General features: G+C 43.2%; 1 protein-coding gene and 1 long non-coding RNA gene across 10 annotated transcripts in view; one reads left to right on the top strand and one right to left on the bottom strand.

Annotated features, from left to right (window-relative positions):
* Window positions 1-1,131: 1,131 nt before the first annotated feature.
* LOC128323576 (uncharacterized) lies at window positions 1,132-16,142 on the top strand. Its single transcript, XR_008306357.1, has 3 exons — window positions 1,132-1,207; window positions 14,113-14,224; window positions 15,535-16,142. It is a non-coding gene; the product is annotated as an uncharacterized LOC128323576 (long non-coding RNA).
* Window positions 15,280-27,784, bottom strand: part of RRBP1 (ribosome binding protein 1) — a 191,877-nt gene continuing 179,372 nt past the window's right edge. For 6 of the 9 annotated variants that reach the window (XM_053246948.1, XM_053246950.1, XM_053246947.1 and 3 more), the window contains 8 exons: window positions 23,716-23,787; window positions 21,335-21,430; window positions 20,388-20,471; window positions 18,157-18,246; window positions 17,027-17,110; window positions 16,437-16,535; window positions 16,137-16,280; window positions 15,280-15,617 (listed from right to left, as the gene is read on the bottom strand). In XM_053246948.1, the coding sequence (XP_053102923.1) occupies window positions 15,576-15,617; window positions 16,137-16,280; window positions 16,437-16,535; window positions 17,027-17,110; window positions 18,157-18,246; window positions 20,388-20,471; window positions 21,335-21,430; window positions 23,716-23,787 (711 nt within the window). In that variant the 3' untranslated portion in view covers window positions 15,280-15,575. The remainder of the gene's footprint in view (window positions 15,618-16,136; window positions 16,281-16,436; window positions 16,536-17,026; window positions 17,111-18,156; window positions 18,247-20,387; window positions 20,472-21,334; window positions 21,431-23,715; window positions 23,788-27,784) is intronic. The other 3 variants (XM_053246945.1, XM_053246946.1, XM_053246951.1) reach the window with 3 other exon arrangements.

The following is a 27,784-nucleotide window of genomic DNA, read 5'->3' on the forward strand; positions in this document are numbered from 1 at the left end:
CAGCCACTTTTTGTTTTGGTTTTGTTTGTACCCTGGGTGGGGTACATTTGTCAGTTGAAGGGTGTGATTTGTATTTATCCAATTTAAAAAGGGGGCTTGGCATGGTGTTGGAGATTCTTGGGGTCAGTAGGTTAAGCTAGGCTAACCTTCCTGGGTGGCAGGGACAGAGCAGGCTAAGGGGCTTAGCTAAAGGGATTTAACATCAGTGAGCACCTATGTGGCCAGATTTGGCTTTTTAAAAGCCAAATTCTGGCTTACAGCCCATTTAACCCACGAGTATACCCCTTAGGTTCTGGCCACCCTGGTGAGCACCCTTGGGCAGTTAAGTATTTTTGGTGGTCAGTCACTTGCTTGTGGTTTGGATGGGAGGCTGGTTGGTCATGGAACATCCAGGACTTCACAAATTCTAGGGTTCAGCAGTTTGGAAGGTGTGAAGGTGTGCCCAGACCCCTGCGGGGTTGACTGTGAAGGGACAGAAGCAGGTTCCCACCTGCTTCTTTCCAGAGTCAGGGTGCATCGCCCATTTAGGGCGTGGGCTAGGACTGTGGAGTCTGAACCCAGCCTTGATAGTCCCTCACTGTCATGGGGGGGGGGGTGGAGTGCTCCCTCCAATTGTCTGCTGCTCAAATCAATCAAATAATTGGTTAATAAAGTTGTGGCCCTTTTTATACCCAACACTTGGTGTCTGTGTCTTCTTGGGCTAGGGTCTGGTGACAATATGTTTATGCTATAACAAACACACATAACAAGACCCTTTTTTGGGAGCATGACCATAGAGTCTTTTCTAAATGGTAGAAAGTTCTGGTGTATTGTGAGGCCAAAAACTGTGAGGTGAAACCTTGTAAACTGGCTAAAGAGAAACTTTCTGGATTTAAATTCTGTAAATGTTGGCCCCTCTTACTTGCAGACTCGCTTGATAACACTTGTCTCTGGTCATTGTTTTTAGCTGGCATGTTATTGAGGGTTGTACTGGGAGAACGTTCCTTATAGCGATTCTTGAGGTTTGATTCCACCCTGGATAATCCATCCTTTAAGAAGGGAAATGAGTTGTAGCAGGACTAGGACCAAAAGAATCATGACCTCTAAGTCAAGAAGGATTACAGCTGGTTCACAAGTATTTAAACCTTCAGCCCAAAGGCTGGGGTGCATTGAAATGGGAGGACACAAGCAAATGGTAATCCTAGCAAGAGATGGAACTCTCTCTCAGGTAAGTTTGTAGAGCTCTTTGGTAGGAAGATGTGGAGGGAGGAGATGTGTGCATCTCGAATGAAGTTGTGTAAAAAGCCCAGAACAAGCATTTGTGGCACTGTGAGATGATCTTGGAAGAATATGTTCATGTTGTCAGAAACAGGCATAAGAACTCCCTTTTTGGGGAATATGGCCATAGACTAGTTTCTAAAGGATAGACAGTTCTGGTGTATTGTAAGGCCTAAAACTGTGGGGAGAAACCTTGTAAACCAGCTAAGGGGAAACTTTCTGTACTTAAATTCTGTTAAGGTTGGGCCCCTTAGTGAAGCTCTCACTTGCAGACATGCTTGATAACACATGTCTCTGACCATTGTTTTTAGCTGGCGTGTTTTTAAGGGTTGTACAGGGAGAGCGTTCCTCATAGTGATTATTTTTTTGTATTTTACATTTTATTGGCTTTACATTCAAATTACATTCATTTAATTAAGTAAATATTGACTTCACGCTTACCTATCTGTGTGGTTCATGTAAACCATTGCTATAATAAATAATTCAAAACATATATACTCCACATTACTACTCAGTTTTACCCAACTAACCCTGTTGAAAAGTCCATATTAGGAAAAATAGTTCTTTAAGTAAAAATGGTTCCCAATCTTCGTTGAAACATTCCAAAATTTCATCCTTTATGATGGCTTTATACTTTGCCATCTCAATATTTTCCAAAAATTTTCCTAAGCTGCCATATCTATATTATGACCCACATCTTGAGCCCATTTTATCATAGTCGTTTTAACGACTTCATCTCTTGTCTCCTCCAAAAGCAACAACTTATACATCTTAGAGACTAATTTTTTGTCATTTTCACACAATTCCTTCTCGAATCTTGACATTTGGTCCTCAAATCCAGCTTTAAGATCCTTCTTGTAAATTTTGTTTAGCTGATGATACTGAAACCAGTTACTAACCAAATTTTGTACTTCAATTAGGTGTTTTAATTTACAGCCCCTCTCTTGAAAACATAACAAGTCTCTATAGGTACCCCATTCAGATTGCATATTTATCTCTTTACGTGCCAAAGCTTCAGTCGGGGATACCCATAATGGAGTTGTAGATTCCAGCCATTTTTTTGGCTGAAACACACTCCCATTAGACTCCTTCTTACATAGTGATTGAGAAAGTCTGTATGCACTTTACTTTTATCGTACCACAGATATGAATGCCATCCAAACCTTCTATCAAATCCTTCCAGATCAATTGTTCCAGTATTGTGGGATTTCCTAATGTTATCCATTCTTTTAACCATGTCAAACAAACAGCATCAAAATACAACCTTAAGTCCGGCAGGGTAAGACCACCTCTTTCTTTAGCATTTTAAAATTTAATTCTTGGCCTTTTCCCTTGCCAAACAAATTTGATTATGTCCTTTTGCCATTGCTTGAAAAAGGTTAATGTATTAATTATAGGAATAGTCTGGAAAAGAAACAACATTTTAGGTAGAACATTCATCTTCACAACTGAAATTCTTCCCATTAAAGATAAGTTCATTCTAGTCCATCTTTGCAAATCAATTTTTACTGTATTCCATATTTTGCTATAATTATTTAAAAACAAAGAATTTTTGTTTGTCAACCAGACACCCAAATATTTAATTTTCTTCTCCACTTTCAATTCGCTTATTTCATAAAGTCTATCCTTGGATTTCTGGTCCATATTTTTTGTCAACACCTTTGTTTTACTCTTATTTATATAAAGCCCAGCCAGTTGGCCAAATTGTTCTATTTTTTCCAAGAGTCTTCCAATCTTCTCTAATGGATTTTATAGAAACAACACTACATCATCCGCAAAGGCTCTAAATTTATACTCCTGCTTCCCTATTTTCAAGCCTTGTATTTGATCATCTTCACTGATATTTTTACAAAGGACTTCCAGAACTAATATAAAAAGTAATGGGAAAAGTGGGCAACCTTGTCTGGTTCTTCTTTGTATTTTGCAATTATTGGATAGTTCCCCATTTATAATAATTTTAGCATATTGCTCCGAATATATTCTTAACCACTCTGGTAAAATTCTTGCCAACTCCCATTGCATCCAGTAGCCTCCACATAAACTGCCAGGAAACATTGTCAAATGCTTTCTCTGCATCCAAAAAGATCATAGCCATTTGTTTATCATTGTGTTTTTCATAGTACTCCAATGCATTCAGGACTGTTCTCACATTGTCTCTTAATTGCCTTTTTGGCAAAAAGCCTGCTTGATCTTCTTAGTACAAAGCTCTTAGTACAACCTTCATTCTCCTTTCCGGAATGGCAACAAAAAGTTTGTAATCATTATTTAACAGTGAGATTGGCCTGTAATTCTTAATTTGCGTTAAGCCTTGATCTGGTTTTGGAAATACTGCAATGTAGGCATACTTCCAAGACTCCGGCATATTTCCTCTTTGTAATAAATCATTCATCGTCCATTGCAAAGGCTGTGATAATTGATCTTTAAACAACTTGTAGTACGAAGCTGGTAATTCATTAGGCCCTGGCACCTGATTGGCTTCGCTTTGGCTTAGTACTTTATTTCCATTATTGATATCAGTGCGTTCATAATTTCTATATGATCCTTGGAAAGTTGTGGAATATTTTGTGTCTTCAGAAACTTATCAATTTTTATATCTTCTACTTTGTTTCCTTTATATCATTCAGAGTAATATCTGAAGAATTCCCTTTTTATTTCCCTTTCATCATAGGAAAGCCCATTTTTTGTTGATATCTTGGATAGGTGCGTATTCTTTTTCTCACTTCTAATTTTCCAAGCCAATATTTTGCCTGGTTTGTTTGCAAATTCAAATGTCTTTTGCTTCACATCTTAAATTCCGTTCAATTTCATTTAATAGCAACATAGAAAGCTGTTGCTGAAGCATTTTAATGGCTTGAATAATCTTCTGCTTGTCCTTAGTCCATAGGAGTTCCCTTTCTTTTTCTTTTTTAAATCTCCATAAGTAATCCCTCTTTTTTCAATCCTCTTTGGCTTTTAAGGTATGCATTCTGTTGTATAAAAACCACTTTTCCTGCATACCAAACTGTTTTATTATCCATTCCTTGGTTTAAGTTCAATTTGAAATAATCCTTGAACTTCCTTTTGGCTTTCTCCACAACTTCCTCTTTTTTCAGCAAGTATTCATTCAGTCTCCAACAAAAGGATACTGTTCCCATCTTCTTCCATGTAAAGCAAGTTGCATTATGATCTGAAAAACTTCTGGGCAAAATATCCATTCTTTTCACACACAATGTAATAGATTTGGATGTCCAGACCATGTCTATCCTTGAGTGGGATTTGTATCTTTCAGAGAAATAGGTATATTCTTTTGCATTTGTATTTTTAATTCTCCACAAATCATACAGATCCATATGTTCTGCTAAATTAAAAAAAGGCCTTGCAAATTCCTTTCAGACGTGTCTGATTTTTTGTATTTTTGTATTTACGCCAAAATTCTTGCACTTTGAGGAGCTCTAATTTTATTTCTCTTCCCCTTGTAAAAAAAGGAAACCCCTTCAGGCACTTCCCATCTGAAATGTATTCCATTGGCATTTAAGGCATCTGTTAAAAATTTGAAAATATTCTTTTTCTCGCTTTGAACTTGCCAAACTTGCCTGGTTTGTTTGCAAATTCAAATGACTGCTTCACATACTTTGAATTCAGTTCCATTTCATTTAATACCAACATAGAGAGCTGTTGCTGAAGCATTTTAATAACTTGAATAGTCTCTTGCTTGTCCTTAATCCATAAGGTTCTCTTTCTTTTTTGGAAATCTCCATCAATAATCCCTCTTTTTTTCAATCCCCATTGTTTTTTAAGATATGCATTCTGTTGTATTAAAAAACCCTCTCATAACCACTTTTCCTGCGTCCCAAACTATCTTATTATCCATTCCTTGATTTACATTCAATTCAAAACAATCCTTTAACTTCTGTTTCAATGCTAGGGATCATTAGAAAGGAGTTTGAAAATAAAACGGCTAATATTATAATGCCCTTATACAAAACTATGGTGTGACCACACTTGGAGTACTGCGTACAATTCTGGTCACCACATCTTAAAAAGGACATTGTAGAACTGGAAAAGGTGCAGAAGAGGGCAACCAAGATGATTGGGGCCTAGAGCACCTTTCTTATGAGGCAAGACTACAATACCTGGGGCTTTTTAGTTTAGAAAAAAGACTGCAGGGAGACATGATAAGAGGTCTATAAAATCTTGCATGGTTTGGAGAAATTGGAGAGAGAGAAATTCTTTTCCCTCTCACAAAACACTAGAACCAGGGGTCACTCCATGAAATTGATTGCTAGGAGGTCTAGGACCAACAAACAGAAGTACTTTTTCACACAACGTGTAATCCACTTGTGGAACTGTCTGCCACAGGATGTGGTGACAGCCAACAACCTGGATGGCTAAGAGGGATTTGGATAACTCTCCTCTCCATGGAGGAGAGGTCCATCAACTAGTCGGAGGGCTGTGGGCCACCTCCAGTCTCAAAGGCAGGATGACTCTGAGAACCAGTTGCAGGGGAATAATGGCAGGAGAGAGGGCACACCCAGCAAGGGGTTAACAACTCAGCTGATCTCAGTTCCTGAGTAGGTTATTTCAGTGCTAAGTCCCTATATAGAATTCCCTACATCTTAATGGTTAAAAGAAAGAAAAAAGGGACAATTAACACAGAGGATACATTAAAATACAATAATAAGGTATATTATTTAATTATACTCTGTTAAAAACTGTTTATGAAACCCTAAATAAATCCAGGCCATCTAGGTCAACATTTCCCTTCAACAATGACCTGCCTGAGAATAGGAATATACTAGAATTGTTTGTCACTGAATCAGAGGGTCATTATTGCGGCAGCACAATGGCAAGGAGGCAATAGCGGTGTCTTAAAATCGAACATGAACAGCCGATGTGAATCTTGGGGCTTTTATAATACATATGTGTGGAAAACAAGATATGGGGTAGTTAAGGAGAAAGTGGAACACTTTTTAGAAAGCAGTGTTGGAGATATATGGCAAATAGGGAAAAACCTTGAGGAAAAGTGGGTGAAGTAAAACATGTGTAGAAAACAATAAATTAGTGTGTCCACATGTCTGGAGATATAGTGGGGGAAATTTGGTAAAAGAAGAAAATGTGGAGAACACATATGACAAACATTTTTTTTCTTCGCATTTTGCAAACCGTGCCTTGCCTGTGGGCTTCCCTGAGGCATCTGTGTGAAGCAGGATGCTGGATTTGATAAGCCTTGAGCTTGATCTAGCAGCGCTTTCCTTGTGTTCTCAAGCAGCCGCTTCTGTTCTTGAGCAGTTTAGAACCCCAGCAAATCCCCCAACCAGCCCAGAACCCTTCCTTGATGCGCCTTTATGAAACAAAACAAAGCTGCATCAGACCTTGGGCATAGCCCTATTCTTGGGCAGCCACTTGTGTTATTCAGCAATCTAGAACCCCAGCAGGCTTAGAATCTGCAACCAGCCCAGAACCCACACCCTTGGCTGTGGGCTTCTGTGTGAAATAGATAGGACTTGGAACGGTTGTCCTTGTGTTGTCAAGCAGCCACTCATGTTTTTGAAAATTCTAGAACCCCAGCCAGCCTAGAACCCACAACCCACAACACTCAGTCTTGCCTGTGGGCTGCCCTGATGCATTTACTGCTTCTGTTCCCTCTGCTGAAGAGAGGAGAAAAGAGCAAAGGGGTTGATTATTGTTGTTCCTGGGTGAATGGTGATCCAGCAGAAGACCTGGGGATTCAAACTCCATTCTGCAGGCTGGAAGTCCTAGTGACTTAGCCAATCTGCTTTGGTGTTTAAGATCCCACTGACATTCACCTTTCACAGGGTGAAAGAATCTGAGATGCTTCCAAAGTGAAGGGATTTGAATCTTGTCCCTACTTCCCTGTTAGTGTGCTTTCACCAATATGTTGTCTGTTCTGATGAGGACATGGGCTCCCTGGCAGGCCTGTAGTGAGGTCCCATTAGGCCTCCACAAACAAGGGGGTGGAGCAGGGTGGGGGAGCTTAGCCTTGTAAAGATATTTTGCATCCCTGGTGCAAAAGGAGTCTTCTCTGCACATCCTCAGGAAGCTGATACTTAACACAAAGGCCTGACCGCACCCTCCTGCCATCTGTAAAGGTACTGCAGATTGTAGGCGAAGGGTAGAAATGAGGAAATGAGAATACAGTAGTCCTCTGGCAGAAAAAGGCTCTGAGGGGGTGATGAAATGTGTCCATCCTGGTCATCTTACTTTGTGACCATTTGTGTGAACTGCTGGGATCTAAGTAAGGAGACGATGGGTGATCTCGAGCCCCCCATGAACATCGCAAGGAGCAGAGAGAACCCTTGGGTTAGGATATCTGTCCCTAGATAAATATTGGTCCTCCCCTCCCTCTTCCTTGTCCACCAGTCTGCATCCCATCTTCTTGCTCGCCACCTCTCTGAGCACTTGCCCCAGTCCCCCAATCTAATTCAGTTGCCCGGCCACATTCCATCCCAAGTTTGTAAGCCTGTCAAATGGGAAAGTCACATGGGGGCGTGCCCTCTTCCCACTCTATTCCATGTGAAGGCATGCTTCCCACTCCTGCTCCCACCTCAAGCTCCCTAGTGCTCATGGCTCCAGACTGTGAGCAAAGCATCTGCAGGGTGGCAGCCATTGGCCACAATCTTCAAGGAGGCATGCTGAACGTGATTGTACCTTTTCAGAATGGACTGCCTGCCCTCAGAGGGGAAGTGCATTTAAATAAAGCAGTGATTGATCATAAGAGCCTTGCAACAAACGTCTTGCACAAGCACAATTACTGGCAGCAGGGGGATGCTGAAGGGTACTTTTTTCCTGGGACGGGAACATGATGACTTCTTAGGAGGGGATAAGCATATAAAGGATCCAATTGACTAAGTTCACAAATTACTGGGGAGGACTCTTCTGTCAGACTGTGTGGTTGTGTGGGAACCTTATTCTGCTGCATCTGGGGTAGATAAACAAATCTCCCCTCCAAGTTCTCTAACCATCTCCATCCCTCTTAAAAAAAATAGTCAGATTTACTCAGGGTGGATTTGATTTAAATCAAACTGATTTAAATCACGATTTAAATCATGATTTAAATCACTAGCAGGGTGGATAAAAATCAATGATTTTTTTAAAAAAAATCAAAAAAATCAGATTTAAATCAAAAAAATCCAATTTAAATAAAAAAAAATCCAATTTTTTGATTTAAAAAAAAAATCATTGATTTTTATCCACCCTGCTAGTGATTTAAATCGTGATTTAAATCAGTTTGATTTAAATCAAATCCACCCTGGATTTACTAATGTATTCTTTTTTTTCTTTCTACAGTAAACAAAGGTTTAGGAATGTGTAAGGCATTTTTGTAACGTGAATAGCATATACTGGCTTTTAGATTTGTCATGTCTAACCAGGATTAGGTGTGTTAATGTGCTTTGTCCACTTAATGTACACCTTGAGGCACCTATGGACATCGATTTCCATGTGTGCGCACAACATTTCAGTTAGACACACATACAGTCAAACATTTCGTTTCTGGACTGGTACAAAGTAAATGGACCATGAAGGCTCCTACTTGCTGCTGAGTCCAAGGACATCTCATGTGTCGATTATGGTTTACTATGTGACTCTAAAAGGCAGGACTATGATAATTAGGTTAAGCTTTTTAAGACTGGGAGGAGCCAATCCCTCTCAGTTCATTTAGACCAAGAGATGAAAAGTACCTCAAGGATGAAATAACCACTTCAGCTAGGAAAAAATATGTGAAAAAAGGTTGGAACCCTCAAACCGACAAAAAAAAGAGGAAAAACCATGGGGTGTGCTCCCCGGTAGTTCACTGTAGCATGAAGAAAAAACAAAGGCACACAGGATATTCGGCAGATCAAGAAAATAAAAAAGGGTATGCTAACCCAAGATCCCTTTAAAGCAGGCGCTAGTGACAAAGGGTGGGTTGAGAAGCCCTTCAACTCAGCAGCAAGAGTGAGTAACCAATACGTGAGTAACTGCATGGTGAGTAACCAATACCCCATTCTCTGATGGGAGTCCAAGGGCGTCTCACATGTGGGGACATACCACAGCTCTAAGTTCAACCAGGGAGAACTTGCTGGAGGACTCGCCTCCCAAACGCTGCCTGTGCAGAGGTAAAGGAATCCAATCTGTAATGTTTAGTAAATGTGGAAGGTGGCTGCCATACAAATATCTGGGACATGTTTGTAGAAAAAACTGTCAATGCAGCCGCAGGCCTTGTGGAGTGTGCAAACACTTTACTGGATGCCCTGAGGTTTTGTGACTCATAGGCTAAAGCTATACAGGCCTTCAAGCACCTAGCTATGGTGGCTAGTGTGACAGGTTAGTTATTAGGACGTAGAAGCTCAATTACTTTATGGCATCCCACTTTGGATTCAGGGAGTAACATCAGAGATGGAAACGATTCAGTCATTATTTCTTAGGGCTATCTTTGGGGTACCCAGATGTGTACCTTATTCAGCATTATGTTTGGAATCTGGATCCCTTACTATTTTTTTTTTAATTATATATATATATATATATATATATATATATATATATATATATATTTAAAGCATGGGAACTTATTTTCACCAGATGGATTAAACTTTGCTTGGATATTCAGGAGCCTTCCTATTTTTTGTTTCTATGGAGAGACTCCTTTCCTCGCCATATGTCAACAACAAAATATTGCAAATGGGTCTATCTCCTTCTGAAATTTTACTCATGGGAAATGAGAAGGCGAAGGTTACACTTATACAACGCCTTCATGACATTGAGCACCAGAATCTTGTTTCTAGGAGAAATAGGACCTGCTCTCATATTTTTTGGTATCATGCCCCCTTCGGGGAATAGAGGTGCTAAATATTTAGCTTCCCTACACTTTTTAAAGTTTAGGATAGCTTTCACTAGGGCCTGAATGTGCTGCCTTCAGCCCTTTTGGAAAAAATGTTTAATAAGGGATCGTCAGATTTTGGCCTATGCCCTTGTGATGCAGGCCTCCTTGAAACAGTTTCTCATGTGCTGTTATATTGCTCCCTGTACTCTGATACTAGGAAAGAACTCATATTCCCTCTGTTAGAGCAATTCCCAGGAAGAGCTGACTCCTTTTATTTGAAATTTTGTCTTGAGGATCAAGATAATGAGGTTACTAAGGTGGTGGCGAAATTATTTTATGTTGCTATTAGACTAAGATCCCTTTTTAGATCTAATTCTTAGGAGCCATTGTTTTGTCTTGATAATTATGTATTATATTACTGCTGGCATATTTTGCTTTTAATCTTATTTTAATCTTTGTATGTTCTCTGTATGACCTATGGCTGTAATAAATTGTTTCATTCAAATTGTTTCTTTATTAGGACGTGGCAAAAAGGAAATAAATAGGTCTGCTTAATGTACACCTTGAGGCACCTATGGTCATCAAGCTTGTGCCAGGCCTCCTCTGCTGGGGGAACCAGGTTAGGGCGGAAGGAAGGCAGAATGAGATCTTGTGCGACATGAAAAGGAGATGCCACTTTAGTTTGAAAAAAGGAGTCTGGAATGAGTTTAACTGAGTCTGCAGAAAAAATACAGAGGTTTTTGTGTACGGACAAAGCCCTGAGCTCAGACACTCTGCATGCCACGAGGAATGCCAATTTGAAAGAGAGTATGTGGAGTGGAATTGTGGACACAGGCTTGGAGTGCTTTTAGGACGGTATGCAATTTCCAAGAAGGAAAAAGATGGACCACCGGAGGGGACAAGAGAGTCCCCTCCCTTTAGGAAACATTTCAGGTGAGGATGGTGTTGCATGGATCGTTTTGATGTCCCCAAAATGAGGCATTTCAAGGTATTCCTGATAGCCCCTGATCCAGTCCTCCTTGTAGAAATTGTAGCAGGTGTTTTATGGTGGCTGACCCCCTAGGGACTCTGTGACATGCTGAACCTCTATGGGTCAGTAGGCCCTCCATGTTTACTGAAAAGCCCTCTATGCTTACTGGTATTTCCTGTTAGTGGACGGCCATCTGGAGGCAAGCACTGTGTTGAACACTTTAGCTGAGTACCCGTGTTGTTTCAGGATGCACCACTCAGTTTCCAGGCAGCTAGTTTTAATTAGCCAGGATCTGGGTGACACACTGGCACCTTCTGAAGAAGATCTTGTGTGACTAGGAGTGTCAGATGTGGCTTTGTGGTGAGGTTGGTGAGCTCTGCGAACCATGGTCTTCTCAGCCAGAACGGAGCCACTAGGATGAGTTGTGCCTTCAGGATCTTGACTCTGCGGAGTACCCGGGCTAGGAGCTGAGTGGGTGGAAAGGTGTATAGGAGACCTCCCGGCCATGGTGAGGAGAGAGCGGTGGTGTTTCTGTTTGTTGGCATGGAAACCTCGTGAAGAACCAAGAAACGTGAGATTGCAAAGAACAAGAGGTCCACTGTCCATCGGCCGAAATGTTCCGATATTAGTTGGAAAGTTTTTGAATTGAGATGCCATTCCCCTGGAAGCAGGTCTGAGCAACTCTGTCAGTCCCCCACCATGTTCAGGTCTCCCTGCGCATGATGAGCTGCTAGAGATGCTACGTGGTGTTCTGCCCACTGGAAGAACAAGACTATTTCTGCTTGTAGGGATCTGGACCTGGTTTCCCCTTGGCAGTTTACATGCGCCTTTGCTGTGGTGTTGTGGCAGTGGAGGAGCATGGGTTGGGAGTCCTGCAGTACTCTGAGCTCCAGCCAGATGATTTTGTGCTGCCACTCCTCTGCAGACCACTTGTCCTAAGCCAACGTGTGAAGGCAATGGGCTCCCTAGCCTCTCTTGCTGGCATTTGTAGTTACTATGACCCTGGGAGAGTCTAGGAATTCCGTGCCCACAGACAAATGTGGAGAAGTGATCCACCAATGGAGGGAGTGGACAACCGGCTGCGTCAGGGACACCCGCTTGCTAGACTTCACTGCGGATGGAAGGGCAGCAGAAACCACTGTAGGGATCTCAGGTGGAAGTGTGCCCATGGGACCGACTCCAAACTCACCAGACCCAGGAGCTGGAAAGGGACATCAGGGGAAATGCAGATTTCACCTGCAGGGCCCTGTGTACCTTGGTGCATTCGTGTGGCAGGAATAGTTTGTGTCTAGGAGGACTCAGATGCAGGATCTGATGTGTGCATCATCATAGGGTGCAGTTGGCTCTTTTCCCTGCTGATCAGGAAGCTGTGACTCTTGTGGAACTGTAAAGTGGACTGCAGATCCTTCTGGGCTGTCTGAGACGATGTAGACTGAATCAACAAATTGTCTAGGTATCCAAAGACCCTCAAACCCATGAGCCGAAGGTGTGCAATCAGAGGAGCCAGGATCTTTGTAAATATATGTGGGGCTGATGAGAAGCTGAATGGAAGCACCCTGTACTGGTAACAGACACCTGAGTAGAGGAAGCGGAGCAGGTGGGGGCTTTCCTTGTGGATCGGCACATGCAAATAGGCTTCTTTGAGATCTATATACATGAGGAGGTCTACGTGGTAGAGTAGTTCCGCGATGGATCAAAGGGATTCCATGAGGAATGTACATTTGCGCGCAAAGTGGTTCTGGTATTTTAAGTCTAACGCAGTTCAGAGGGAACCATCCTTTTTTTTGGCACCGTGAAAATTATGGAGGACCTTTTACGGTGCCTTTTTTGGTACTGTGAAAATTATTACCTGTGCCCTGCCGTTCCAATGGAACTCTCTCTATGGCCCTGTGACAGTGTGAGGAGAGGTGACACCGAGAGGCACCTCCCTCCCCCTGTCATGCCTGTTGTTTGGACTGCTTGGCCTGGGGGCTGAAGGATGCTCTGTTCCCAAAGCCCTGTCAAGTTGTCCTAGATCTGTCCCGATAGGGGCATTGGGATCTGAAGCCCCTGACTCTGCCTCCGAAGGAACACCTAAAGGAATGAAAGGGGTGCCTCCCCGGCAGGCCGTCCTAATTATCCTTAGACTCCACTAAAATGTCTTTCAATGCCACATCCTCAGTTTCCCCCCAACATAGGGGACAGTGGTAAGGTTGGTTTTTGAAGCAGCATCTACCTGCCAGTACTTTAGCCATAAATTGTGGTGGGCTACCACCGATGCCGTAGCTGTTCAAGATGCAAAACGTAATGAGTCAAGAGTAGCATCCAAAATGAAGGCCTGTGCCTTGTGCAATTTTAAAAGTGTTTGGTGCAATCTGAGGACGGTTCATGAATTAAATCATCCAGCCAGATTAGCGACACCCTAGCTACCATAGAGGCAGCTGCAGAAGCCCTCATTGATAGTGCAGTTGACTCATGTGTGCATTTTAGAGCCCCTTCCATGTGTTTATCTGCAGGGTCTCTAAGAGCAGGTTCTCCGTCCCTAGACAGGATGGCACCAGAGATCATTTGTACCACCAGCGCATCTGTAGGAAGTGTGGTGAAAATCTCTCCCCCCTCTTGTGGAAAGGCATAAAGCCACAGCATTAACCCTTGTTAGTGGCCATTGTCAATTCATTTTTTGCCACCTACACGCACTGCTTTGGAAGTGGAAGAGTCATGTTACTAGGTGTTGAACCCAGGAACACTAGAGCATCTTGAAAGCCTTAGAGGTGCCTCCAAATTTCCAGGTTCTTGGCCATCAGACCTTCGGATCTAGGCTGTTCTGGGTCCCTTACCCCCAGGAGGTAATCAGGTAGTTCTAGAATGTCAGGCAATGTAGGGTCCTCCTCTAGAGTAATGACTAGAATGGGGTTGACCGGGGGCTTTGCTGGAGGCCGCTGAGGCCGATCAATGGGCAGGTCCCCCTTTTCCCTGGGAGCTGGGGCTCTGGGGTTGGGGAAACCTGGTATAGAAAGATCAGATCATTCCTCTATCTTTGTTTTAGATTTAGACCTCCCCTTGTTAGATTTTTTTTTTTTTAGTGTGTTTTTCTTCACTTTTTTAGGGGCTGGTATCTCAGAAACAGAAGATACTTTGTTCACTTCCTTTTACTAGATTTCAGTTGATCATATCTTTCAAAGGAACATGCTAACAAATCTTCGTACCATGAACTCCAGGTAGGTCCAGGCATGTCTCTTGGCATTTGCGATAACCCTTGGGCCACTGGAGTAGGTCAGGCCAGGCTAGATGACCCTAAGGGTCCCGGGGTGGGATTGAGAAGGCCCAACTTGAGCTCCAGGTCACCACAGTATGAGGAGGTGCTGTTGGCTTTGGAGCTGCTGGGCCCGATCTTGCAGGAAGTGGCAGCAAGGTCGATGGCTGGGCTGCTTCCCTTCCCTCAGAAAAAGCACTTAGTGCATTTCTTGGAGCCGGAATGCCGCCAAACAGCCGACTGGCAGTGGCTGAGCATTCCGGAGAGCTGCAAATTGATGCTGAGCAAGTTGGCAAACAAAGCCTCCAGGGCAGGTTCCCAGCTACTCTGATGGCCCTCGGCTGTTTCCCTTTGGGTACTCATATGTGGAGTACCCTGCCAGCCTTTCTACGCAGCAAGGGGAGGGAAAAGAAGGGGAAGGAAGAGGCAGGGGAAGGAAGAGAGACCAGGCAAGGAAGGAAGGGAGTGGGGGGGGGACTAGGAAACTTTAGAGGAGGCAAACTAAGGATAGAATTTTAAGAAAAGCTGAGGAAGAACTGCCTTAGAGGGAGGGGGGATTGGCTCCTCCCAGTCTTAAAAAGCTTAACCTAATAGTCCTGCCTTTTAGAGTCACATGGTAAACCATAACCCACATGTGTGACGCCCCTGGACTACAGCAGCAGAGAATTGTGCTTTTCAGGTGTATGTATTGGTCAATAGATGCATATGTTGGATGCTTACATGTGGATGCCAGAGCGTGACAGACATCTCTCGTTTTGGCTCCCTCATCATGCACAGGGAGAAGAGGTATCCAATCTGGAGGTATCATTCAATCTGGGCCTGTATTTATGTTTAATAAGTTGTTAGCTATTTTGAAAAAGGAGCAGAAAAGTTAATGGAGTGCTACACAGGTTGTCCTCACAGGTAGAGTTGAGTTGGAAAATCTTTTCCCAACTCAACTCTGAGTGGCAATCACAGCCTTATCATAGTCAGCAGACTAAAATTCAGAAAGGAAATTTTTACCACAGAGATCCACAGCACTTTAGCAGTGACAATTATTTAATTGCATTAATTTACAAGGACACTTGACAACAGCTACTTCTAAGAATGGAGAGAAAGAGAGGCTATTCTCCACTGTAGTTCCATTAATTCCCAATAATTAATGTAGTTAGAGTTTCTTTATCAGACTGATTCCTGCATAACCACAACCATAAAGGTTATTTATTTAATTTTTTAAAAGACCCTAAAAATTGGTAATTTCCAGATCACTAATGTATTTTTTGTTTCTTTCTTCAGTTAACAAAGGTATAGTTGAGGAATGTCCTGGCTTTGATTTGTCAAACAGAAGTTCCTTCTGTGGCGCTGCCTTCATTTTCTCCCTGTGACAGAATTTAAAAAAATGGATTATTGCACTTGATGTACTAGGGAAACCAGCAGCCTCGAGCCATAGGAAAATTTATTCAATGAAAATTCAAGGAGACCACACATGTGCCAGGAACCAGGACTTGATCAAAGAGACTTTTAAATTCAAACATGGATGTCATGTGTGAGACAGCCATCTTTTCTATGCTGAAGAGTCTTTTTATGGGCAAAACTAAAGACTGCAGGACTCACACAGGGTTACAGCCCAAAATAGCAACCTTTGTGTAGAAAGAACTTACTTACAATACCTTTCCTCCATAATGTCCCATACAAGTTGTACATTACAAAGTGGGAGGGGAGAAATGTCAGTACTGAAGCTGAAGTCCTTTCAGCTGAAGCCCTGTGTTCCATTTTTGTAAGCATGTGGATTTCATAGTTGATTGATTGGGTTGCTATCTATCAAAGGAAACATTCCCTTCTATACCAGAAGACAATGCCAGGTGGAAGAAATAAGGAAACAGAACAAAATCAAGTACCCTTTCCTGAAGCTCTTCTTGTAACTTTTGAACTGTTTCTCTTTCCTTGGCCAACTGCTCCTGGGTTACCTTCAAAAGCTCTTTTAGTTTGGTAGCTGCACATCCCAAGTCCTTTGTTAACTTCTTCTCTTTTCCTAGCCTTTCCTGCAAATTGCAACAAAAACAAGCTACTTTCACAACAACAAATAAATGTTAGGTATAATCTTGAACAAGCAAAACTCAGAGCAGCAAGTTCTCAGATCTCTGCCTTGCAATTTAACTTTGAGCCACAATAACACAATGCAGCTTTTCATGTTTTACCTGCAATTCGAGTATATTTTCTGTTGTAGAAGATGCAACATTTCCATCAAGTCTGAGCTTTTCCAGTTCAATGTGCAAGCTGCACACTGAATTCTGAGCCTAGAGTTTCAAAAGGTCAGAAAAGTTAATTCCAACCAATCATGCTATTGAAGAACACAAAGTTAGGACTGATACTTTTGTTGTTGTTGTTAAAGGATTTTTGTATTTCCTGAATTAACCATTTTCATTTTGAAGATACTTTCATGGGAAACCTCAACTATATTGCAAATAAAAAGCATCAGGTAACTAAACTGTTAAGTAAAACAGCTCATATCACTCTGAAAATGTCAGGCCTGTACATCTACGACCATAATGACATACAGCCCTAGATTGTGTTAGAACTGTGTGAAAGGCCAAGGTTCAGCTGTGTGAATCTCAGCTGAACCTCGCGATAAGATTTGACTGCCTGAAAAAAACCATGGTTTGACTTGCACAGACATCACAGTAACCACAGACAAAATAAACCACAGTTCTACATGGTGTCTGAATCCATCCAAAGAACCTGCTAAAGATTCAATTTACAACCACAGAAGCCCCAGAGTTAAACTTACCATCTCAAACTCTTCTGCCAACTTCTCCCTCAGAATGTGCTCATTCTGCAAGTCAGCTTCAGTTTGTGCCAACTGTTTTTTCAGCTGCATATGGGAGAGAGGGGGAGGGAAATGATTACATTATTCCAAGACAGATACTGGCAGCTAACATGAGATGAAATTTGACATTTCCTCAGAAACTATCACAAGCAGTGACATTACTCTTAGGAGAAACAAGACTATCCTAAGAGATGCAGCAAAGAACATGCTATGTTTCCAACTTCCTGGACACCATTCTCCTATTGTACTAACTGGAAAAGGACTGGGATCTAAAAGAAGCAAACACTCACACAAATAGCTATATCTGGTAGATATTTTATAGTAGTCTGGTCAAATCCCAGACTACTATAAAAATGGCTGCTAGCTTTTTGCTTAGATAAATTAATGAAGGCTATGAGCCAAAATAACCTTTATTTAATAATAATAATAATAATTATTATTATTATAATAATTATTATTATTATTAATACACATCTATTTTAGAAGCAAGTTACAAACACCAAAAATAAAGCTGACAATGCAAATATGAGATATAGGAACACTAATGTGTTGGCCAACAACAGGGCCAAACAGCCAAGATTTAATTAAATGGTAAAATGAGTATAAGGATGCTCTAGGCTTCTTTTGGGAGGGAGTTCTAAAGAGTCAGTGCACTTCTTTAAAATGTGCTGCTCATAATCCCCACCAATCTTGCTTCTGAATAGGAGGGCATCCTGCTGACCCCAGGTCATGGAGAGGAATATGTGAGGGAAGACACTCAGATACTTCAGATACACAGGGTCTAAGCTGTTTAGGAGTACAGAAAGGTATTGAGAACAAGCAATAGGCAAGGGTGGCTGTGCCTGCTTGTTTCCAGAGGCATCAAGCTGGCCATTGTTGAAAACAGGCAGCTGGGCTCAATCCTTTCTGGGTCTGACCAAAGTGAGAAATCATAGCTATATACCTAGTTATCCCAGTGTCTTCAAAAACATGAAAGACTGTGAAAGATTATGAGAAACACCAACTATGTTAACAAGAAAGCTGTGCAGGAACAACCATGCAGACAGGACAAGTGAGTAAGTGTCAGGATATAGCTATCTCACCACCCTAACCTTGAGGGGCTGTTGTGTGCTTGAGTCAGCCTGTGACCCTACTTCTCCTTCATGAACATGACTCTTCATCTCACTCAGTTGTTGCCTGACCTGAAACAGGGACCAATTAATTTCAGCCAAGCACCTGAAATAGTTGCCAAGGAGCATAGTTTATGAAAACAAAGCAAAAAATGCTAGACATATTCAATTGGTTTACTAGTAAAAAAATGTATGTTGAGTGATGGGGCGGTCTCTTAAACCAGCTTCTGGGCAGTTGTGAAGCACTCTTTCCAATGCTGTCAACAGAAGCAGCACTGTGCAACTGCCCAGAAGCTGGTTTAAGAGATTCTGCAGCTGCTGTGTCACGCAGCACCACTGAGGCTGCCTTTCATATTGTGCAGTAGCCCTGGCAGGTCCCTAATGCTGGCATTCTGCTGTGTGGAATGTTTCCCAGCATTCTCTATGTAGAAGGAAATAAGCTGGTGGTTATTTTGGTCACATTACGCAAAGACCCAGCTCCCTTGAGAAGTCCATAATGAAAGTTGAAGGAAAGAGAAGAAGAGGATGACCAGCAGCAAGGTGGATGGACTCGATTACGACAGCAATGAATGCACCACTGAGAGACCTTAAACGCCAAGCTGAAAAGAATCTATGTTGTCACTAAGAGTCAACACCAACTTGACGGCACTTAATCAATCAATCAATCAATCAAATCAGACATCACGCAGTTGTTAATTTGAAGTATGATTACCTGGGCTGTTTTACAATACCGGAAAAACTCCTAAAAGTACTGTGGATATCAGCCAACCTGTCCCAAACATCCATAGCTAGGTTAATTTTGCTGCTAGTTTTGTAACTCAGTAACAAAAATTGCTGCCAAGCATATCCATGTAAGCATATGCATATGTCAAGCATACACATGTCCACAAGTTATCTTTCTTCATGGAACCGTATACCCAGAGTTGTTTATTCACAAGTTGTTATAATGAAATAGAAATCCTTGTTAACATGGACTTGCAGCCACACCTATAATGGCTTGGTTATTGGCCATTCACCAAAACATATGGGAAGTCTAAAATCTCTTCACATAGAAGTCTAAATGTCAGCATTCTAGATGTGATAGGTATGCAGGGAAATGTTTTGTACTGAAGAATGTTCAGTCATATGAGCTACTACCAGCAGTCTGAAGTAGTACAGTGAGAACTAGACCTGTGTTTCTTTAGGGTAAGAATTTCAATCACATTCTGTCAATCACATTCTGTCAAAAGGCAGAATGTCAATCATGTTCTGTTAATCTTGGATTGGGTCACCATAGGTTGCAAAAAGCTCAGGAGTCACAGGGAATCATCACTGTTGAGCAGGCTTTCAGCTGCACCTTGTCTTCTGGAAACACCCCTGTTAGGGCTGGCCACCTTTAGTCTCTCTCATGCTGCAAGAGGTAAAGGTAAAGTGTGCCATCTGTTGACTCCTAAAGTCAAAGTCAAACTAAAGTTGACTCCTGGTGACCACAGAGCCCTGTGGTTGTCTTTAGTAGAATACAGGAGGGGTTTACCATTGCCATCTTCTGCGCATTATGGGATGATGCCTTTCAGCATCTTCCTATATTGCTGCTGCCCGATATAGGTGTTTCCCATCGTCTGGGAAACATACCAGTGGGGATTGGAACTGGCAACCTCTGGCTTGCTAGTCAAGTCATTTCCCCGCTGCGCCATTAGATGGCTTTCTCATGCAGCAGTCATTTGGTTTTCTTACAATCTACTTTCTATGTAGCATTTTGAAGCTTTACTTCCTCTTTTCCCCATCTGCCTCTTGTGCTTCCATTTTGAGACTGGCTTCAGTTTGATTATGGCACTCTACTCACTAATGATAACCTTGCTATTGTTCACACAATCATTTATTCTCTCTCATGGTATTATTTAAATGTCTTTATTTTATGCTTTATCATTAAGTATAAGAAGCATATTCTGCCATCAGTGATACTTAAATGGCTGATTATACCTAAACTTTGTTGTTTGCATAACAACAAAGGAGTAGTACATAAGGTCTTTAGATTCCAGCAACACAGTAGCATAATAAACCTATGCTTTGAAACAGTATAAGTGTCTTAAGTATTTTTTAAGTATCCTTTTTGTACAAGGTTACATCAGAAGTTGTTATCTGAGGTTCACTGTTATAGTCTATGAGTGTTACTTTCTTACTGGAAAGAATAGGTACAATTTTACAAATTACTCCTTTGTGATGTAGCCAATTACCTGTGCAAGTTCCTGGCTTTGTTTGAGTACTTCTGTTTTTGTTGCATCCAAATGTTCCTGGGATTCACATAAGAGTTGTCTTAGCTAAAAATGAATTAGAATATACAAACACAATTGAGAAGATGGAAAAGCCACAATGCTCTATTCATCTGATTGCAAACAATTCCGTTTGGCATCCAGTAACGTGTCCTATATACAGTATATGTGGTCGTTAACAGTTGACACTGGCTTGATGGCACTTAATCAACCAACCAACCAACATGACCAACATGAGGAGTCTGAGGGCACATCTAAATAAGGGAAAGTCACTCAGTCTTATAGTAACACTAATAGGAAAAAAAATTATAATTGTCCATCTGAAGTGCCTTTCTCCCAGGAAGCTGTTTTACTCCACAAGCTCCAGAAAGACTGCCCATGACTTTGGGAAAAGCTTTCATGTGGCTTTTTGTGTCTTAAATCCAGAAGTGGTAGCGGCCTGTGTAGAACAAATAGAAATTATTTGCTGGCAGAGCCAGGGATGCAGATGGGGCCACTATGAAATTTAAGGCTATCTTCCTAATGAGAAAGATAACACCAAAAATAACTGTAGAGAATCCTGCTTACCCAGGTTCCCCAGAAAAGGAACCAGGGGATTTAGCAGACCACCCTACATGTAATAACTGCTTTAGACAAGCTCAGATGGTGATGAAGTGTGTGTACTCCCCAATCTCTCTACTGAGTTTGAATCCCTACTACCCTTGTGTAAATTTCTGGACAATTAGGGAATGTTTACATGGAAGAAACCACATCATGTGGGGACCTACAGTATCAAACCAGGATTAGACCAAGCGGAACAGGGCAGCAAACCCTTCACAAGACTGATTCCAAGCCTTACTTTAAGTGCCTAACTGTGCACACTGTGCCCCAAACTCTCTTCCTCTGTTGCACCAAAGCAGGCAAACACTTACAACTTCAACTTCTTTTGTGTAATTCTGGCGTTCAGAGCTGGCCGTTGCCAAGTGATTTTCCACTTGTGCTTCCAAAAGGGAAGTGTACTCTTTTAGCTGTTCAAGAGGGGAGAAAAAGTAGATGACATGTTTTCTTTATCATTGCCATACTAGAAATATACAATTTGCAAACTGCTAGCATAGATACACTTCTAGCTGCTATGGCAAATCTCCCCTCCTCATAATCTAAGGCTGGTCTGGAACTCCCACATACTGACCATGCCAGCAATATTACCCCACACCTCAATAAAGAGAGGTAAAATACTGCATCTCATCCCCGCATCCTGTAGTGGATTACAAGCTTTTGTCTTAGAGCAAGCCCACGTGAGGGGAATAAAAATGCTAAATCATCCCCTTTATGCTTTCCAAACAAAGGCTTCTCCCAAAACTTTCCTGTAAATTTCCCTTAAGGCCTAAGGCTGCCACTCCCCCCCAAAAATTATTTGACCCCCCCCATCTTGGGTGGAATCCCAGGGTAACTCCCCTCTTTTTCCATATTGGGAAAAAACCCTTCCACGTACAAGCTTACATGTGGAGAGAAAACTGGTAACTGATAGAACGTATGAGGTGTGTTGCACCAGAGGAAAAAAACCCCTTCCAGCCCCACTTTCTTGAGTTAAAAATCCACTCAAAGAGGCTTGTTAAATTTGCAAACAAAAAGAACAAAAAGCTTTGTACTACAGATGACTTCCATCAGAGGCTTTCTCAGCTTTTAGTTACGTGTAACTTAAATACTCAGTAGGTTACAATAATACTTCAAAAAGCACCCCAAATGATATTGGGGCGGCACACTTTAAAAATCGTGGTTACCCATGCAAAGAACATGGATATGAGAAAACACAAAAGCACCTTTAAAGGTTTACCGTCTTTTGCAACACCCTAGCTTGATGGGTGCAGGTTTAGCTTTTCTTAGCTTAGTTGCATTACAGGTATACAACAATAGAACAGTTTCAGAAATATGGAAAACACATGAAAGAAAAAACAGTCTGACACAAAATCTGATTAAACAAACTTTCCCTAGACTAATCTCCCAGTAGCCAAAAGCCCTGACTTCCTTTGCCTTGAACTCACCAACCCCTGGATTGAGAATTCAAGTTTCTGCCCTACTGTTGTTCAAAGAGCTGCAAAGACCTCCTTGCAGCCTTCCTCCCTGGCCACAAGAGCTGAGCTGCCACACCTCCAGCCTGCTGCTTCTAACAAAGAGCCTTCTCTGCCTCCCAACTGCAGCCCACCTGGTGTGCTGACTGACTGAGCCCTGGAGTTCACCAGCCTGTCAGTCAGGACAGGGTTCACTTCTGGTTAACTCTTTAGGGGAGAGAATGAGTTGGCCAGTGACTGATCACTACACCCCCAATAACAAGTTTAGTAATTTTGTGCCAAGGCAAAAAATTCATTAGATACAGCTTAGGAACATAGGAAGCTGTCATGTACTGAGTCAGACCATTGGTCCATCTAGCTCAGTATTGTCTACACAGACTGGCAGCAGCTTCTCCAAGGTTGCAGGCAGGAATCTCTCTCAGCCATATCTTGGAGATGCCAGAGAGGGAACTTGGAACCTTCTGCTCTTCCCAGAGTGGCTCCATCCCCTGAGGGGAATATCTTACAGTGCTCACACATCAAGTCTCTCATTCATATGGAACCAGGGCAGACCCTGCTTAGCTAAGGGAACAAGTCATGCTTGCTACCACAAGACCAGCTCTCCTCTCCTGGCTTAACCATGGACTTGTGGATCATGGTTTCATGTATCCACAACTGGGTCTTGAAGACTCAGATTCTTTATCTACAGGTAGAAACATAGGTGAAATTTGCTATTCATTGTTTTGAGTGGCTGGAAATGACCTGGAAATGACTTACGATGTCATTTCTGGCCACCGTTTTATAGTATAGAGATATTTTGTGGCTCGTAAATTTGTGTGTGTGTGTGTGTGAGAGAGAGAGAGAGAGAGAACAGCTGCCTAAATTCAACCATTTTTGCCGTTTGGGAGGGGTCCCCCTTTTTGGGCTCCCAAATTTCGTTAGGAACCTACGCCCCCTAGATGCCTATAGGGGTAAGATATTGTTATCAGTGGTTTCCATATTCATGCCTATAGGTGAGAACAGAACCCCCACAAATAACAAGGGCCACCTGTATCTTCTTTCATATGCTGCACCCCAAACTGATTATTTTCTTTATCCTTTCTGGCTAAACTAGATTTATCCAGTTCTTGAAATTTTAACATTTGGCCACATCCTAAATCACTTTTATAAAGAGCATCTGACTGAATTTTTAGTCACACTTTGAAAGAAGGGTTTGGCTACTCTCTAACACTCCCTTCTAGAGTACTTTTGAAAAGCTCCCATACCTTGTCTGTGTTCTGGAGCTCTATCTTGAATTTCTCCACATCATCTTCAAGGCATTTTATTTGATCTTTGGACTAAAATGAAGCACACATGTACCACAAAAGACCAGAATTTAAAATGGATATACAGCATTTAGTTTACATTGTCACTTCAGAGAAAGAGAGAGATACCATATTTACCTGAATCGAAGGAGACAGTGAGGCTATTCACACGGTTGCAGAAAATCGGGCTAGCCTCTGCTTACCCGATTTTCTGCAATTGTGTGAACCACTGCGAGCCTGGTGGTTCTAGAGCGGGTAACCCGCTCAAGTACCCCTCCCCTAAAACCGGGTTTGCAGAGCGAGTGCTTCACAAACACAGGTTTTTTTATCATAAGTAGCCACGGCGCAGCTCTGTGCCATGACTACTCACGAGGAGATCCCCGGAGGGAAAGCAAAAAGCCACCTCCCAGCTCCGGGGGTCTCGCCAGCATACCCTGCGCACTCGGCCCCCGCTCCCCCCAGCCCCTGCCGGCTCCATCACAATTGTTTGGGCGGCCGATCTGGCCACCCAGGTCTCCCACTGTGATTGTCTGCGGGAAGAGCGGGCTTAGCCCACTCTCCCTGCTCAGCTGACCAAACCGGGTCTCACTGATTGTGAGACCCGGATCTCTGAATGTAAGAAGACCCTCTGAGTTTAAAATGACCCCCCCAAAAGCAGGTTTTGGAGTAAACCTGCATTTATTCCAAAGAAACAGGACTCCGAATTTAAGATGACTTCCTGATTTCTATATCAGAAAGCTTGAAAAAAACCTAGTCTTAGATTCAGGTAAATACACACACTTGCTGACTTCCAGAGCAATAGGAGCTTTACCCTCGCAATCGGAGGCTGCATCTGTTCAGCTAGAGTTTTTTTCACTGCAAATGTGAACGTTTTGGGGTGATCTTTACTGTCTTTGGAAGTGCCCTGTGCTTTCCAAAACTAAATCCCTGAGGGCTTGCATGACCCTCAAAGCACAGGGCACTTTCAAAGGCAAGGGAAAATCACCCAAAATTGCTCATCCTCCTTGTCCCCACCATACAGGCTCAGCAGTTGAGTGGACATAGTCTCCAGTTATGAAGATGCAGCTCCCTTAATGTCCTCGCTTGACTGAGCTTGCTAACTGGGCAAGACAGTTCTATCCAACCCCAGCACAGTATCCGTCCAGTGGTTGTTGCGGGCGTCTACTTCATACATCTATTTAGAACGCGAGTTATGTTTCATTTTAGAATTTGGGGACATCTTTAGTTTTCTATATGAACAGCTTTGGGAACCTTTTGTTGTTGTTGTTGTTGAAAAGTGATAAATATTTACACTTTTTTGTTACAATAGTAGTAATAGTTGCTGTTCTGGATGTCAGCCACTGTCTAGAATTCTGACTCAAGAAAACATATAATGCATAAAATGAATTAATTCTGAAAGTGAAATTCTGAAGCCCTAAGGCATCTGTATAGACTCCCCTCCTGTGGGGATGATGTCTGGGTTGCATCAGTATACAATGGCACCCTTCTGTTTTCATAATGGCACACATAGCTAAACTACCCAACTGGGCAATGAAATGCCTTCAACCTTCCCCCTCTGCAGGAGCAGCAACTCTCACTGTACCCTGCTATCCACTCAACAGTCCAGCACTGCAAACAACACAGGGCAAACAGGACACAGAGATTGTTGTTTTCCTCATGGTGCCTCGGCAGCTGGGAAAAACAACAGTCTGCTCTGACCAGAGCACTTTCCAGATTGCACACAATCACAGTGTTGCATCGAGCCCCTTAAGTGTGCCTCCGTATTGCCTGTGTTTTGACATCGCAGCCCCTGCGAGATATACAGAATTGACCTCCCTACAGCAGGAACCTTCCTTTGCTCTGTAACTGAACTCAAACGGAACTCAGATAGCCCTGTTAGGTCTATTGGGACAGAATGGGGAGGCTCAGATTTCACCAGCTGCTGGCGTTCTTCACCTGAGTTCAATGGTTTCTGTGGCTGGGAGGGCAGTGTGGAAATTGAAGGGGCTGACAGTGGTAGAGAAAGTGGTTGAGGAGAGCAAACTGGAGAAGCGATTTGCTGCAGCTGCTCTGGAACACTGGCTGGAACGGTATTGTCAGAAGGTGGGAGGACTGCGGACAAAGTATCTCTCTTTTATCTCTCTCAAAATATCTCTTTTCTGTCATTCTTTTGGCTTTTTTCTATGGAGGCCTAAGATCATGCTCCTAGTTCTGGGTGGGTCTGTTTACTGATTTTTGCATTCAGTGGCGTACCGAGGGGAAACGGTGCCCGGGGCAAGCTCTGGCCCTGAAATGGCGCCCCCCCCGCCCCCACATACCTGGGCCGGTGCAGCGGCCGGCAATTCGGCGGTGGCAGGGCGTCGGCGATTCGGCGGCGGGTCGCCCGCTGAGTGGTTCTCGCCTGGCGCCCGCCTGGCGCACCTGCGCAGTTGGGAAGCGACGCCGGCTCGGCGTCGGCATCCCAACTGCGCAGGCGTGCCTGCGCAGAAGCGACGCTGGGCCAGAAGGCAGGCTCGGCTCGGCGTCACTACCTGCACTCCGCGCCACCGCTCGGCCACTACACAGGCTGACCATCCCATCGCTGACAGCCACCACACCAGCCACTGCCGCACTCGGTGGGCGACCCGCCGCCACCGCCACTCGGCGGGCAACCCACTGCCGAATTGCTGCCACCCGCCCGCCGCCACACTTGGCGAGTGATCCGGGGGGGCGGCGGGGGGAAAGCTACTTTTTGGTGCCCCCCACGTGACCCGCCAGGGTGGCGCCCAGGACACGTGCCCCCTGCCCCCCCTATAGTTACACCACTGTTTGCATTATTTACCACTTTTCAGGCAAAACTCCCAGAGCAAACTACAAAAAGCTTAAATAAAGTACAATGCATCAAGCCAGACACTTAAATTTTTACATGGGCCTTAGTCTCACTTTCTCTCTCTTCAGAGCAAGATGGTTCCTAACAGTGGTGGTGGCAGTTGGGGAAGGGGGGCAATTCAGCTGGGACAAAGGAGCAGTTCTCTGGCCTGTCTCTCAAGAAATGTGGCCAGAGGCCAAATGGTTGGAAGTCCTTTCTTCTGGGCTGGAGGAAGGGAGTCAGCAAGGACCTAATGATGCAAAATGAGCTCCCTCCAGTGGCCAAGAGTTTTCCTCCTTTAGGAACCACCACGTAATTGGGTGGGAAATCCTTCTTCTTTGCTGGTGTCAGAGAACTAAAACTTTATTCACCTTGGGCTTTTCAGAAACCTTCTTCAGAGAGGAGAAGAGGTTGAGTGAGGAAAAAGTAGAAACAAAGTGTGGTTAGGGAGAAGAAAAAAGAAAAAGCCCAAGGAATTGGAAAGGATCTCAGCTAATAGAAGAGGGATCAGAAAGGATTAAAAGGCAAGGAAGAGTAGGCCTGAAGCTCAGCAAAGCTGTATCAGAGTGGCTCTCTAGAGCAAGAACAGGACTAAAGAACTGTGAAATGACATGCATTGAGCACCCTTCTACACCAGCAGAGAACGGAGCACTGGTTCACTTACCGTGAAGGCTTCTTCTGGTTGCTGCAGTCAAGGCCATCTCGATGGGTTATTCCCCTCACGTGCTCCAGGGCAGGACTATGTTAATTGGCTGAAAGACAGAAGTCTCTAGAGCCCAAGGGGGATGACCCCGCCCAATTCTTACAGGCCAAGTTAGCAAATAAAGACTGACCTATATTTCCAACAACAGATTAAGCAACAAGGAGTAAATCTTAGTAAGTTAGAATAGACAGGTGAGTTCAATACTGAAGAGCCCTTGCCAACTGGAAGAGTGATCTAATTCCAGCACTCGTACTAAATGAGTAAAACAAAACAGTGACACCCACCCCAGGAGCAACCCAAGAGCGGCTAGCTGGGAGGGCCGAGATGGCCTTGATTGCAGCAACCAGAAGAAGCCTTCACGGTAAGTGAACCAATGCTCCATTCTCGGTTGCTGCAATCAAGGCCATCTCGATGGGACATACCAAAGCCTGTACATCGCCAGGGAGGGATGTGCTCTTGGCCGCTCCTGTAGAAGCGCCCTCGCAGAACTCATCTACCAA

This window comes from Hemicordylus capensis, chromosome 4, assembly GCF_027244095.1.
Source record: "Hemicordylus capensis ecotype Gifberg chromosome 4, rHemCap1.1.pri, whole genome shotgun sequence".
In the NCBI taxonomy this organism is placed as follows: Eukaryota; Metazoa; Chordata; class Lepidosauria; order Squamata; family Cordylidae; genus Hemicordylus; species Hemicordylus capensis.